Source organism: Molossus molossus, unplaced genomic scaffold (genome assembly GCF_014108415.1).
Source record: "Molossus molossus isolate mMolMol1 unplaced genomic scaffold, mMolMol1.p scaffold_m16_p_16, whole genome shotgun sequence".
NCBI lineage: Eukaryota > Metazoa > Chordata > Mammalia > Chiroptera > Molossidae > Molossus > Molossus molossus.
Genome location: NW_023425351.1, coordinates 54,103,264 through 54,119,348, shown reverse-complemented (window position 1 = coordinate 54,119,348; position 16,085 = coordinate 54,103,264). Strand labels below are relative to the sequence as shown.

Genomic DNA, 16,085 nt, shown 5'->3' with positions numbered 1-16,085 from the left:
GATAACTTGCAAACCATTAAAATAATTGACTGTATATGTATGATTGGGTAGAAATATAAATTTGCTTTCATGACATCTGGGAAATGTTTTAAGGAGGGTTATTTATGAAATGTAACCCTTCAGTGTTCAGGAATTGTCCAAAAGCAACAACGCTGTCCGTCTTTTATCCCACAAAGAACTGGACTGAGATTACCAGTTTATGTTAGCAGGCCAAAAAAATCAGTATTGCTTTGTATACAGTATTTGTGTATGTTCATATGTAAAACTCAGCAGGTTTAGAATGAACTAGCCTGTCTTCACAGAACTACCAAAGATGGCCATAACCTTGATTTAAAGTGTAAAATAACTTTTAATTAATATAGTTTAATTACAATAATGTGATCTTGAATTTATAAAAGGTACCTTGCTTTTATATCATTAAACTTAAAAAAAATAAATCACTTTCTTTTAAACTCCACAATCTGTCTACCTAAGAAATGTTTCAAGGATAATGTGTATTGTCCTTTTTTTTCAAAAAAAAAAAACACAACATACAAGCTGATGTCTCTTCTGGAACAGAATCTTTTAAGTTATAGTAGTTATAGTTTGGGTAGTTTAAGAAAAAGTACAAAATTAAGTAAAAAAAAGAGACACTTTTAAGGCTCCCTTGGTAAGTTATTCAAATCTGTACTTACCATGAAAAAGCAACACTTTATAAAGTTATATACTATCTCAATTGCTGAGAAATCATAAATAATATTTTTTTAGTTTGGCAGAAGTTTAACAATAAATGTTTAGAAATCACCTTTAACATCAAATGTGAATTGAACACTATAACTAAAAAGTATCTTGTAGATATTTTTCAGTGAAACTGTTATTCATAATAAGACAGTATTTTAAAAGCAATATAAAAAAAATTCCTTCAAATGAAAACTCTGTCTATCTCATATAGAAGAGGAGAAAAAAATTAGAAAAAGAGAAGAGAGTCACAAAGTGATCAGAATCAATCTACTAATGGAAAAACCAAAAAGTAGTTTTTATAAAGCATTAATCACCAACCGTATGATTTCTGAGCTAAATTAAATGTTATACCCATTTCATTTATTCTTTTTAAAAATAATTGTCTTCTTAAATTTTATTGCTTTTAGGCTATGGTCATCACGCTTATGACCTGAAATACATGTGTCAGGCATACAACCAATTGGCACCTATCCTTTTTTTAAAGGTAGAAAAGAAGATGACTATTATATTGTAATACTTTGTTCTCTCTCTCCTCCTCTTTCTATTTTTTTTTGTTTTTTTTGTTTTTGTTTTTGGATGGTTGGTGATTTGTTTGCTTCTCCTGGTTCCTGTTGATCAGTGGTGTTTGGCCAGTTTGTATTTTTCCAGACATCACTCCACGATGTTGTTGAGGTGTATGATGGGCCAACTCAGCAATCTTCTCTGTTATCTTCCCTCTCAGGATCCCATTCAGGTATCCTTTACTAGAACTGCCATGCATCAGTTATTGATAAAGACTGACTTTGATTGATATTGTAGTGAAAGTTGAGATTTATGTCATCCATATTAGAGATAAAGTAAACTGAAAATAGAATTACTCGTTATTTTTTTTTTTTTAAAGAATAGAAACACAATTAACAGTAAATCAAATGCTTGAGAAAAATATAACCAACTATTTACTGGGATTGTAATCAAGTAAATGTAGTATGTAGTCACTTAGTCTCTGGCGTTTAATGTATTATAACATATTTAAGGATTCTTTAAAGAATGAGACAATATGTATCAAAATGTAATTAAAGTCTGCCTGTAAAATAGTTGCTGTTAAAGCTGAACCCATAGGAAATATATTGTTAGTGGTAGGATATATTAAAGTAATTTGATAGAACATAGACTCACGTTTTCAAATGACAGTGTAAATTAATATAATTTGTTAGGTTTACTGAATGAAATTATTTATGATATCTTAGTGTTTGTTTTGTTGAGTAGGAGAATCACTTCCACTGAGTTCAGGTAATCAGATCACAATTCGATTTACTTCAGTTGGACCAATAACAGCTAAGGGATTTCACTTTGTTTATCAAGGTAAGTGACCGGGTAGCCTAGAGGCACACTAAGGAATGATATCAGTTTCCGTGCTGTGTTCAAAGTTATTGAATGATCAGATCCTCACAATCATATAGGAGAGATAAAAGTTGTGTGTGTGTGTGTGTGTTTTAAATAGTTTTGCCCTGATCCTTCCCCATCACTACAGCACTATCACCTTGACCAAAATGAAAAAACACCTATATCTTCCATTATCATTCTCAAGTCAATTCTGATTCCCCTTTCTTCGAACATACTGTTTTCAAAACATTTATGTGTTTTTTTTTCTGACAATTCACTTTCTACATATTCTGTTTTGCTCATAGAACTCTAAACTGAATTGTACAAAATTTTGTGCTGATGTACTTAGCTAGTCCAAGGAAATCATTACTCCATTCTAAAATTTCAGTTTCAAATGTTCTTCATAGCTACTAAATATTTTTGTGCAATCGAACATTGGTTTACAGTTTTTCTCACCTTTTATGGATAGTCTTCCACATTATCATTAAATTAAATTGGGCTATCATTTGAAATATTTTGTTTTAGTTATATGTAGTCATTTAGTATTCTCAAATGTATCTTAAACTTCCTAAAAAATTTATAATCATTTGTGATTTGATATTTTTATTAAGCCCTCATTCCATTAATAATACTGGTTATAATATTGTACTGTTTTATTTTTATTAGTATTCCCTCTGTAAACATCTGGGGCATCTTGAATTTTGAAAGGCACTATTAAAAATTAAATTACTTTTACTCAAGTCACATAATAGAAACCAATCTATTTGGAATTCATCTTATCATTCTTTGGGCTGTTGTCAAACGCTTTAATTCCATTTGTATGCGTTTTAAAAAGAAAAAACATCCTGTTATCATTCTATTTTACTAAATTAAAAAAAAAGTCACAATTAAAGGATATAACAATAATTCTAAAAGCAATTTCATATTTGATATTGTATGATTACTTAAGGATAAACTTCTATTGTTGTTAATCTGTCTGACTTCTGCTTAGCCTGAGTATAGTTATAGTCTTCATCAATAACAAACATGTTTTGAACAGCTAAATTCATAAACATGCTATGGAATTAATAAAGTATTGTGTTTGTTTTTTCAAATCTATGTTTTTAAAGAACAAATACTGAAAAATAAAATTATGACCTTACCTGACACATATTTTTAGAATTTGATGTCTCAGTTTAAAATATATATATATATGTATATCATTCAGTTATAACCCCATAAATTGAAATATAGAACTCGAACTACTTTGCTATATTAATAAGAGTTTTGTAAAACAAAACATAAAAAAAGATTTAGTGACATTTAAAGGATCAAAGCAAAATGTTTTTAACTAAAAGATCTTGAAGACCATATTCATTTTAAATTGTATTTTATTCTGTATTAATTTTAAAACTTTTAGAAATATATTCAACATTTTAATTGAAGTTTTGATAACAAGTGGTGATTTATTTGAAGTCTTCTAAAATAGCTACAATTTGAAGTCTATGTTTCTCTACCACATCTGAAGTTAAAATCAATAATTGTTTGTATGCAGCTGTTCCTAGAACAAGTTCCACACAGTGCAGTTCTGTGCCTGAACCAAGATTCGGAAGAAGGATTGGCAATGAATTTGCAGTCGGTTCATTGGTTCTTTTTGAATGCAATCCAGGATATATTCTCCATGGATCCATTGCAATTAGGTGTGATACAGTGCCCAATTCTTTGGCCCAGTGGAATGATTCCTTACCTACCTGCATTGGTGAGTATGTAAATGGTATGCTTTGTCATTGTACATACTTTATATCAAATTAGTTATCTTGTATCTTTCAGTATTTCTATTTCATATCTAATAGTTATGCATTATTTTTTAATTACTTTATTCATTATGATGCACCTAAACATACAAATTTAAAGTGACTATCTGATGTAATTGAGGTGTACTGTGATCAATGAAAATTATTTTGTGTTGAATTAGCTGGAAATATTTCTCACATATTGATTTATATGGATAAAAATATACATCATATTTGCAGTAACAGAATTTGAGTGTTCCTAATAAGGGATTATTGAAGTAAGTATCTTTCATTTTAAAAAGTTTATGCAAAGACCTCTATGCCAATATGTAAAGAATTTACATGTCTTTTAAGGATTACAGAAGCTGATATTTTTGGACTTATTTTATTTTGGCATCTAAAGAATTAGAAAATATTCATAAGTGAAAAAAATGTGTTTTTTCACTTTTAGTTATAAATATGTGTAAAAATATAAAATAAAACGGTTTCTGAGTCTTTTATAAATATAAGTGGTAAACTTTGAGTGTATAAAATGTTTCAAACTTTATTTTTACAGAACAATATCCAATTTAAATTGGTAATTAACATATACATTTAGCTATGAGCCCTTTGCCCTGCTAAGTTACGTGAAACAGACAAATGTTTTCTAAATAATAAAAAATAGTTGAGAATTGTATACTATTTCAGGATTATTTCAATGACTTTTGGTTCTTGCAAAGTTCTTTAAATGTGGAAAATTTAGAAGGTAGGGAAATTGCTTTCTTCTCTGTCTCAAGAGCATATCTAGAACAATTTTGTAGTAATTATATGCTATTAAATTAAAAGAAGAGTAATAAAACAATAACAAGTTAAGAAATATTTCTAATGTGTTTTTTTTCTCTTTAAAGTCTTATTGGTATGTGATTTGGAAAATAGAAGATAAGCAAAATTTCATTTTTTTTTTTTTTTATCCTCACCCGAGGATATTTTCCATTTTTTTGTACAGATAGAGTGGGAGGGAGAGAGATGAAGGAGAGAGAGAGAGAAACATCGACGTGAAGGGACACATCGAGTGGCTGCCTCCCGCGCGACCAACCAGGGCCGGGGACAAACTGCAACCGAAGTACGTGCCCTTAGCAGGAACCGAACCCGGGTCTCTCCGGACCGCAGGCCGACGCTCTAACCGCTGAGCCAAACTGGCCAGGGCAGCAAAATTTCATTTTTATTTTAATAATCTCATTCTGTATTTCTTTATAGAGAAGAATGAATCTGCACATGTAACATATACACTTATAATTCATTACACTCATTTTAATGACACGTTTTACCATACCTGAAAAGAAGTTCCATGTATCAATAGTTTTTTACTTTTCTTTAACTTTCAAAACACATTTTACCATATTTTACCCAAATTTAGCTTAATATTAGCTCATAATTCATTACAATAACATATATTTTTAAATTGTGTAACTATATGGAAGGTATTCTAATTTCTACTGAGGAAGGAGTAAAGCTAAAGTCTGTTGATATACATGCATACACCATGTAATTTGTATAGGATGTATCTGCTCTACATAGAATATATGTTTACCATATGTTTAAAATAGAAGAAAAGTCCTATTCTATATGATAATTATAAAGCTTCTTTGTATGTCCAATATGTCAGTTTGTCTGCCCCAGTATTTTTGCCATCAGACGTAAAATTCCATGTAAATAAAAGGAAGGACATTCAGTAGTGGATTCATCTCAGTAAGGACTGGTGTTCCTACCACTCAGGAAAGACTATGCAAGTCCATGGCTGGTATTCAAATTCAGGAGTAAATAAATGCTAATATACTGTCCTCAGCCCAGAGGGATACAGCCACACTTTCTACTTTAAGGGCAATAGGTGACATACTCAGGAGCCATTACAATCTCTCTGTCAAAAACCCGTCTCTTTGTAGGTCCCTGGGCTTTTTGAGAAACTTGCTACTGTAAATATGGGGTGTCTTTAAATGGAACATACTACCTTTTATTTTGCATTGGTTTGAAAGTACATACCTAGACATACAAACTGTATCAGATGACTTCTATTTCCTGCCCAGATCACTTGAAAAGGACATACTACTTTATACCACTTAAAAAATATTGTTCGCCCTCTACAACAGGTATAAATTCAGAAAACTGAACATACAACAGAAGGACATATGAGATCTGTATGAGACAAGAAATAGAAAGGTGATGATTCTAAATGACAGTTGGATGATTGTTCAGCTTAGGTTTTACCATGTGTTCCAACTGCTCATCTTTACATAAGTAAAAACATACTTTGCATTTCTATATTTTTAACTATAAATATTTTTAGTTTTAAATGTTCTGACTAAAAAATTGTTGTCTTAAAATATTTTAAAAAGAAAAGGCTTATGAACCAAGTGCAGAGTTATCTTAGGTTAATATCAGAATATTATCTTTAATTTGCTTTCATTTTCAATATTTGTTAGTAGATGAAACACTGATTGCCTCAAGGCATTTATTTGAACTTTGTATTTCTTTTCTTTGGTACATGCATCCTTGAAATTTCTTTTGGGTTTACTGCATTACTTCATCATGTTCCTTGACATCGATCTAAAATAATTGTCTACCATCCATTCTCTGTTGTTCTCTACATCCTACCCTGCTTTTTTTTTACAGTTACAACCCACCATATTATATAGTGTTTAAAAAATTCCTCATCTCTCTTATTCTCCTCAACCTGCCACTATCTTGTTTATAAAAACAATTATGCTCAACTGAAAGAGGATCTGGCACATAAGTGTTCAATAAACATTTAATTATTGGATTTTAGCAAAAAACTTTTATGTCCTGAATTTTTGTTGAGGTCAAACAACTGACCAACGGGTTGAGTCTGGGGCCCATGGGTGTTAAGCTGTCTTTCACCGCATGGGGGTGTTCTTGCTCACTTCGCTTGCTTAGACCTTTCCAAACCACCTGAAGTTTCAGACCCCACTGAGAATCCCTAGGAAAGACACATAGGTAAAACACAAGCAACAGATTTACATATTTCATGGCAATTTTATTCTGAGAAAGAGCAAATTCTTTATTTGTACTTTATAGTTTAGATATAACATTTGACAATTTATTGTCAGGATTTTATACATAATGATTGTATTGTCTTGGCCTTGACTATTTAATGAATGCCCATTTAACAGCTTAAGTCAAACAAGCATACAAGTGAAATAAAAACAGCTTTGTGCATTTTTAATGATTTCCATCTCAATGGTACTGTTTCGGTTATTATTGCTGTCAACACTTTTTTTTTTTCCTTTTTCCTTCATAGTAAAACACAATAAAATGTTCAGTAATGTCGCATAAACTGACACTGGAATTAAGTTGTGGACTGGAAAGCAGCCCCATTAGACATGATATGCAAGCTGTGCTTATAGTTAAAGTGGTCAGATACTAAGTCAATGGATGCACAAATTGAAATATCAGTGTGTAAACCAAATTTAATAATCTCATACAAATCTGTTATATCAAGCCATCCTTAGGTAAATTGCAATACAGTAAAGTAATATTTTGATAAGGGCATTGGACTTGGAACAAATGTAAAACTGAAAAATATAAAGACTTTCTTTTCATCTTCCAAATTTGACCTTGTACACTTCGGATTTCTTAAAAATTTTAGTCTCAAACCTTAAGCTCTCCTTCCTCTGAGACTCTGAATCAAATAACACCCTGCATCCCCTAATTGCTCTCACCATCTATGGCCTCAGGCATAAGTACTTAGGTAGTGGGAGGTCTCTGGAAAAGTCCCTGAACCTGCCACTTACTGGCTTTAGGCAAAGAGTCCTTAATCAGCTGCTTATTTCTTCACCCTTATCTGGGTTTGTTTCTTCAGAGTTCTTTAGAGATGCAAAAAGAACTGCTTTATTTGAATTGGCTCCAAGAAGACACCTGTCCCTGTCATCTTTTCTTCTAGTGGGAAAGAAATAGATGAAGAAATATATACAGGATGTGAACCCTCATTCATTCATTCATTCATTCATTCATCCATGAAGAAGTTGTTAAATATAATAATAAATATCAATTATTAGCATTTATATGAAACATACTATTAAGCATTATCTCATTTAATAATTCACACCAACACCAAAGGTAGAAACGGTTGTTATTTTTTCTTTTATATATAGTGCTAATTCCTTAGCAGTTCTAAAATTGTAAAAGACAAGGATTTGAATCCAGTGTACCTGATTCTAAAGCCTTTTCTCTGTCTTTAAAAAAAAAAAAGTATCTATTGATCTATTGATTTTTAGAGAGAAAGGGAGAGAGAGAGAGAGAGAGAGAGAGAGAGAGAGAGAGCATCGATTTGTTTTTCCACTCATTTATGCATTTATTTGCTGATTCTTGTATGTACCCTACCTGGGGATCAAACCCATAACCTTGGTGTATCAGGATGACACTCTAACCAATTTAGCTACCTGGCCAGGGCCCTAAAGCCTCTTCTCTGAATCCTTATGTTATATAGTATAATATTGATCAAAAGGGAAATTTGTAATATAACTTTTTAAAAATAGGAAACAAATGTTAGGTTGAGTAACACACATGGAAAGTGAAACTTTGTAAAACATTATATACGTGGGAATGTTTGGGAATACTTTTATAGTATATTTTGTTGGTAAAAACATAAAATTATTGCCCTGGCCAGTTTGGCTCTACAGTTAGAGCATCGACCTGTGGTCCAGAGAGACCCGGGTTCAGTTCTCACTAAGGGCGCGTACCTCGGTTGCAGTTTGTCCCCGGCCCTGGTTGGTCATGCAGGTGGCAGCCACTCGATGTGTCCCTTTCACATCGATGTTTCTCTCTCTCTCTCTCTCTCTCCCCCTCCCACTCTATCTGAACAAAAAAATGTCCTCAGGTGATTTTAAAAAAAAATTTAATAAATAAAATTATTAAAGTGGAATTAAATGATTATGGCGTGTTAGGAAAATACTAGGAAAAAAAAATGGTGCAGATTTGGTAAAGAGTTAACATAACCACAAAACATACAGAGATATACAACCAGTCTTTCAACATTGTATTCAGCAAGCATTTATTGAGTACTTACTAAGTGTCTAGCACTATTCTAGGCACTGGCTACATATCTTTGAAGAAGACCATCCCTCCCTGCTTATGGAGTGGATAGTTTAGTGAAAGAAAATGGAAAACATTACCAAATTTGGTCTCGTCTTTCTTGAGTACTGTGGAGAAAAGTGAAGTGGGCTGGAGATTAGAGAAAGACACCCAGTACCTGCTGCGGCTTTATACCCACGTGAAACAAGTGGAGGGATTATGTAGAAGTCTGGGAGGTGAGCAGTGTGCAGACTGTGTCGGGGAGAGAGCTGGCCATGTTCAAACCACAGCAAGAATCCTAGGTGTCTGGAGCCCAGCGAACGCTGGCGACGCTGACAGACGTGTTGGGAAAGGCAGAGCACAGGCCACGTTTTGGAGCCTTCACGTCAGTGGGGATTTTTCCTAAGCAGGGTGGGAATGTATTGAGCTAGGGAGGCTAGCGTAAGGAGGGTGGAGCAGAGCATTGAGATCGATGAGAAGCCTGTGGCAGTGGCAGTAGTGAAGGGAAAGCACACTGTGTTTTAGACAAGAAGGTCAAGGTCAGTGATGAGAATTTGTCAACTTTGAGATATATTTTGAAGATAGAGCTGACCAAGTTTACTGATAGATTGAATATAGATGTAAATGTAAACTTGAATGTAAGAGAAATTGAGTCCACCCTGGCCAGTTTGGCTCAGCGGTTAGAGCGTCAGCCCATGGACCAGAGAGTCCCGGGTTCGGTTCCCACTAAGGGCACGCACCTCGGTTGCGGTTTGTCCCCGGCCCCGGTTGGGGTCTGTGGGAGGCAGCCAGTCGATGTGTCTCTCTCACATCGATGTTTCTCTCTCCCTTCTGCTCTATCTAAAGATAAGTATAAAAATATCATTGGGTGAGAATAAAAAAAGAAAGAAATTGAGTCCTATATTTTTGACCTAAGAATTGAAGGAAGGGTGGTAACATTTATGGCGATGGAGATAGTGTGAATGGAGAGAGAATTTCAGTGTGAATGAGGAGAATTTCAAAAGTATTGTTTTGTGGGGTTTTTTTTAGTCTCTCTCTTTTTTTTAATTAGAAAAATTTAATGTTGATATTATTGCAGGAGTCTCCCTGTCCCCCAACCCCTTTGCTCATCTCCTTGCTCCCCCACCAACCCTTTTCTTGGCCTTTAACCAAATTATGGTCCTTGTCCATGGGGTATGCATATATGTTCTTTAGCTATTTCCTTCACCTTATTTATCCAGTTAACCCCACTATCCTACCCAACATATTAATTTTGAGATATTTATTAGACATGTTATTGCAGAACTCTGGGCAGAAGTCATGGCTAGAGATAAACATTTAGTAGTCATAATATGTAGATGACATGGAAATGAAGCTCTCCTTGGGGATGGATGGTGGTTAGAAAGAGAAGAGAAGATGGCCTAGCATCAAGTCACAGGGTATTACAACATGTAAAGGATTAGAAAGGGGATGATGAACTAAAACAAAAAAAGGACTGTAGCCAGCGGCATAGACAAAAGCAGCAGTGCGCTGTTCTGATGACTCAGCAAAGAAAGGCTTCACGTGGAAGGAGCGATCAACAGTGGGGGATAATTACGCATAGATTGAGTAAAATGCAAAGAGATTTGCACATTGCATCACAGCAAGCATATTCTGCTGACATTGACCTTGTCATTTCAGTAGAATGGGGAAGACAAAGGCCTATGAAATGAGTGGAAGGAGAATGGAAAGTGATGAAGAGGGACAGCTTGTCGCTGGAGCTGCGTGGAGGGACACCCTAGCGTGCAAAGAGTAGAAGAGTTACTATCTTGTGCTATAGTGAACAGAGTACCAGACACCAAGCTGATTACTTCCTCTTCCCAGGCTTCAGTCTACTGGAAGAGACTAGCATAGAGAACATGAAAACAGTGTATGAATAAGCTGTGATAGAGATGTACAGGAAAGCACTTGGTGATCTGTGGGAAACCTTGGGGCACTTACCGCTCAGGAGAGTCGAGGAAGGATTGCACAGCTAACATGGACATTGAAAGTCCCTGGAGGATAGGCCAGGAGAGAGAGGACTATCAAGTCACAGTGTTAAGAAGTTATGTTATTGGGCTGGATGGGGATGGGGAATTGGTATGGTGGGCTATTGGGAAATTATGGGTACATATAAGCCTGGAGATATAGTTAAAGGCTAATCAATTAACTGTATTTATCTGTAGAATGAAGGAAATGGAGAGATTTTTTTAAGGACTTTCAGCAGTGAAGCAACATGATCAAATTTTCATTTTAAAAAGTCATTTTAATAGTAATATGACTACTATATTACATGGAAAATACACTAGCCACAGGAGGTCCATTGATGTGATTAACGTAGTAACCAAGAAAAAAGTGAGCGAGGTAGGGTAGGGTCAATGAACATGGAGAGGAAGAGGGTTTGTAAAGTATTTCTTTCCACTCAGGATCAGCAAGTCTTCAATCACTTCCTTTTCTCCTATATTTGGGGTGAATCTTCTTTTTTTCCACAGTTCTCCATTCACCTCTGGCATGTACTTTTAAATCATGCAAAACTGTTGGTTTTTAAATACTTTCTGACCAATTTAACCTAAACTTATGTATAACCCAATAACATGAATTTATTAGAAAATACAACAAAATGACTTCATAAAAATATATCATCACACTGTTAAAAACAGTTGCGCACCCTTTTGAGGAATCACCCTAGGTTTTTGCATTTAGTTTTTGAAGTGGCACATAACTGTGTCATTAACGTTCAAATATATTACAAAAGGTGTATCTTGATATCTCCGCATTATAGCCATACTAGGACAAATGCACGATGATAACTGTACCTAAAATAATAATAGTTGCAAAAGGAAGTAGGATTTATTGACTTCTTTCTGTTTTCTGAGTAATGTGCTCCCTTGTTTATGGACACGATCATGTCATATTTTTCACAAAAGCCCTGTGGAAACAACTGTGTTGTGGTTTCACAGACAAAGCATCTGAGTTTCAGAGAGTTTAGGAAACATGTCTGATGTCACACAGTATTTAAAGTGGTCAATTAGGGCATGCCCCGAACAGAGCTATTCTACTAGCTGTGTGAGGCTTTCACTTTAAAATCAGTACCTTTGCCCTGGCCAGTTTGGCTCAGCGGTTAGAGCATCGGCCTGTGGTCCGGAGAGACCCGGGTTCGGTTCCCGCTAAGGGCACGTACTTCGGTTGCAGTTTGTCCCCGGCCCTGGTTGGTCGTGCGGGTGGCAGCCACTCAATGTGTCCCTTCACGTCGATGTTTCTCTCTCTCTCTCTCCCTTCCTCTCTCTCCCTCCCACTCTATGTGTACAAAAAAAAAAAAAAAAGGAAAAATATCCTCGGGTGAGGATGAACAAAATAAATAAATAAATAAATAAAATCAGTACCTTTGATAGAAAACTTCACTTTAGAGCCGGTCCACACACTTCTTTCCTATAGTAGTGGTTCCGGCAGTAACCAGACTGCTGCCCTGCAGAGCACCTTCCTTCCACTGAAGAGCATGGACGTGGAATCACCCTCCAAGGGTTCAAATCCCAGCTCCTTCTCTTACTAGCTCTGCAGTGATCCACAGGTTACTTCATCTCCTCGTGACTCAATTTCCTCAGCTGTAAAATGGGGAGTAGACTTACTCACAAATCATTGGATTTTTGGGAGGCTTTAATGAGTTAAAAATACGTAAAGTGCTTACAAAAGTGCCTGGCAAATAGTAAGCCTTACATAAATGTTATAATCATAACATAATTCTTATCAGCATCATCATCATTACTCCTCAAAGGATACTGCTATTCCTCACATGATGTATGAAGGGAAAGGTAACTAATATGAAATAATTCTTCAAAAACGTTTGTATCTAGATATGAGAAATTTGTAATGCAAATGTGTCAATGCACTTTTAGTAATGTTCTGTAAATGACATGCTATCATAGAGTTAATTATAGTATGATTTTAGGTATGGAATTGTAAGGTTACCCATTAATATGTGTAATTAATTCGTAAAGATTTTGTGGTGTCAAAAGACTTCATTTTTATTTTTATGAATTTTTTAAAAATAGCGTGATGTGGTTGCATTTGCCAGTCTATACCTGTCTCAGATATTAGCTCTGACCTCTTGTCTTATGTTAATCTTCTGCATTAGAATTCACTTCCTCACTTGGATTGCTTTACTTTTAGTGCCCTGTGGTGGAATTTTAACTAAGCGCAAAGGGACAATTTTGTCCCCAGGGTACCCCGAGCCTTACGACAACAATCTGAATTGTGTGTGGAAGATCACAGTGCCAGAGGGAGCTGGCATTCAAGTAAGGATATTTACATTTTTCTTCTTTTCATTGTGTGCTTGAAATTAGTCCTCTCAGAGGTGACCGGATATACATTATTGCTAAAAGTATAGCCTTTTGATGGACATGGTTGAATTTGATAGAAAGGTACCTATTAATGTTTCCACCTGCAAGTAATAGAAAGATAATTCAAAATGGCATAAACAAGAAGAAACATGCGTTGCTCCACATAAGATATCCTGGGCTAAGATGATTCAAGGGTTGTTTACTTCAAAGGTTCAGTTGTATCATTTTTGACCCAGGTTTGTCCCGTCTCTGTCTGCCATCCTTAGCATGGTGGCTGAGTTCTTGGACTTCCTTTCTCATGGTCTCGAGATGGTCTTAGATGCAACAGCTCTAAGCATAACAACCTTTACCCAGCACTGTCCAATACCCAACACTGAATGTCTGTCTCCTGGGCCTTTACGGTGGTTAAGAGAACTTTTCAGAAACCTTCCAGCGGACTGTCTCCCCTGCACTGAGAAATAGCAACAGACAGGAGTTTTTGAATTTACCTTTCTAATATTTCAGAAAATTCAAAAAATTACTTGACAGGTGTCAGGAGTCAAATAGGTCAGTAAACCAATGAAAAAACATGAAATGTCCATTTTCGGTGTTTTAAGGACATTAAAAATCAAGACTATAGATCTGTGCTTACATTCTGGTTGACTGCATTACCACATTATGGCCAACTCATAAAATTTGGAGATAACCAATCAATCCTACCTTATGATCAGTAAAATTAAAAAGGATTTTAGAAACAAAGAATTTAGGAACAGGAAATCTGAAATGAGGCAATGCCTCTTGAATCTTCATAAAACCTTTACCACATCATCTGACTATGAAGGTTAATCTAAAGCATTTTATATATTAACATCAACATCCATCTCTACTCATCTTAAAACAATAAAAACACTGGGGTTTTTCTTCTGCTCCGCATCCTCTGTTTTTGATTCCTGCCATGTGGTTTCAGCACCCAGGGCTCTGACCGAGCCACTGGCCTAGTGACCATGAGGACCTCGTCCTTCACTCCGTTGTGTCGCTCGTCGTGTTTATTCTGGCGATAACATTCTGCCCTGAGATTCTCCCCTCACTCTTAACATACTTGTCCTCTTCCTAATTTCCAAGGCACCAATAGTCCATTGGACTTTGTCTTCTTTTCTTTTCTCTACCTGTCGCTCCTGCTTGAACATCTAGGAGCAGGGTCTCCTCTTCCTGTCCCACTCCTCACGGGTGTCTGTGAGTTCCTGTGGCCTTGTTCATCTCCCTTTACACCTGTCTCTCAGCCACGAGTCCACGCCCACCGCTGCTGCTATGTGCTGTTGCCTAGACCTGAATCATCAGAGACAATCAGAAAACACTTCTTTAATACGGGCTGAATAAATCATGATTTCAAAACCTAAATATCTAATCCAGACCTTTTACCTCAGCTGTGTGCCACACAGGCTATGGCAAAAGTAGGTTTCCAGCTATTTGTATGGAGGATAATGAAACAATTAATAAATAACAATCCAATAGTAAACTCTGGGCTTCTCGTACTCACAGTGTACAGCTCCTTGTGCCCCAACTTGGGCATGCGACTGCCCACTGTCCCTTTTCTGCTACGCTCTTTGCTGGTCCCTCAAGTTCAACGTGTTCAGAGCCGACTTCGTGATGTTTTTCTCAAATTGGGATTTTCCACAGTGTATTCTGTCTCAGAATGAGCCCTGAGTTCATTCAGTTGCACGAGCCAGAAATCTCGGTGACTTCTCTGTCTGCTCTGCTGCACAGTAAACTGTCAGGTTCAGAAACCTAAGCACATCCATTTCTCTCTATCCAGAACCCTTAGGGTTCGGTGGCCACCCTCCCAGTCCCGGGTTCTTATTCTCCATCAGTCTATTCCTTGTAGGACAAACAGAGCAACTTTCAAAGAATAAGTATCTAATACTATCACTTTCTTGCTTAACAATACCTCTAGATACTTACCTCCTTGACAGAGCTGATTACACTCGTATGCTTTGTCCCCACCTCCTGCGTCTTCTAGTCACACTATCTCCGTTCTTTATAGAAATTGGCTCCCTCTGGCCTCGGCGCATGCTGTTCCCTGAGCCTGCAACACACTCCGCATCTCCTCTTCCTTGCCTTACTCTTAATCATAATTTCCGTCTCAACTTAGAAAGATTTTCTATGGAAGACCTTGAGGCAAGGTTAAGTCCCATGCTGTGTGTTCTGGGAGATGCCTGTATTTTCATTAGCATGACACCTGTGGTGTTTTGCTGTTAGCATGTATGTGTAAGCTCACGGGGGCAGCGACGGGTCTGTTCCAGCAGGTTGCATGGGTGCTATTTTCAAAACGAACCAATGACTATTTCCACAATCACGGAAGTTTCGGATTATTTTAAGGAATTAATACTACACGATGAACTGATAAGAAATCCGTAGGAAAAGCACGTTGTATATCACTTGTTCTAGTCAAACACTGTTCAAAAGTAGACACACATAAATAACACTATAAAATCTTTCACGGAGAAAGCATTTTGTGTAATAATTGATGTCAGAAAACACATTTGAGTTTAGCAGAGCATTTATCAAACTTACAGAGCATGAAGCATATTGAATTTATAATTTTAAATACGCTAAATGATAATCAAGCACTTTTTTCTAATTAACCTCTTATAAGTATGCTGATTTTAGATCGATCACTAAATTATAGGAAATGCTAGAACAGTTGCATACACACATACATACTATATAACATATTTGAAATTTTAGTAACTTCCCCTTTAAGCCATCTGGCTAATACACCCGGCTTAAAGCAATGCTTCTTTTATTTTACTCTGAATATATGTATGAACAAGGAATTATATGAACATCCAAT

The 16,085-nt window shown here is 35.9% G+C and overlaps 1 protein-coding gene across 3 annotated transcripts in view; it reads left to right on the top strand.

Moving 5' to 3' along the window:
- The window catches only part of CSMD3 (CUB and Sushi multiple domains 3), a 1,073,312-nt gene that overhangs the window by 897,140 nt on the left and 160,087 nt on the right, over nucleotides 1-16,085 (top strand). For 2 of the 3 annotated variants that reach the window (XM_036263875.1, XM_036263874.1), the window contains 4 exons: nucleotides 1,340-1,453; nucleotides 1,966-2,061; nucleotides 3,617-3,820; nucleotides 13,086-13,210. In XM_036263875.1, coding sequence (XP_036119768.1) covers nucleotides 1,340-1,453; nucleotides 1,966-2,061; nucleotides 3,617-3,820; nucleotides 13,086-13,210 — 539 coding nt within the window. The remainder of the gene's footprint in view (nucleotides 1-1,339; nucleotides 1,454-1,965; nucleotides 2,062-3,616; nucleotides 3,821-13,085; nucleotides 13,211-16,085) is intronic. The other variant, XM_036263876.1, reaches the window with a different exon arrangement.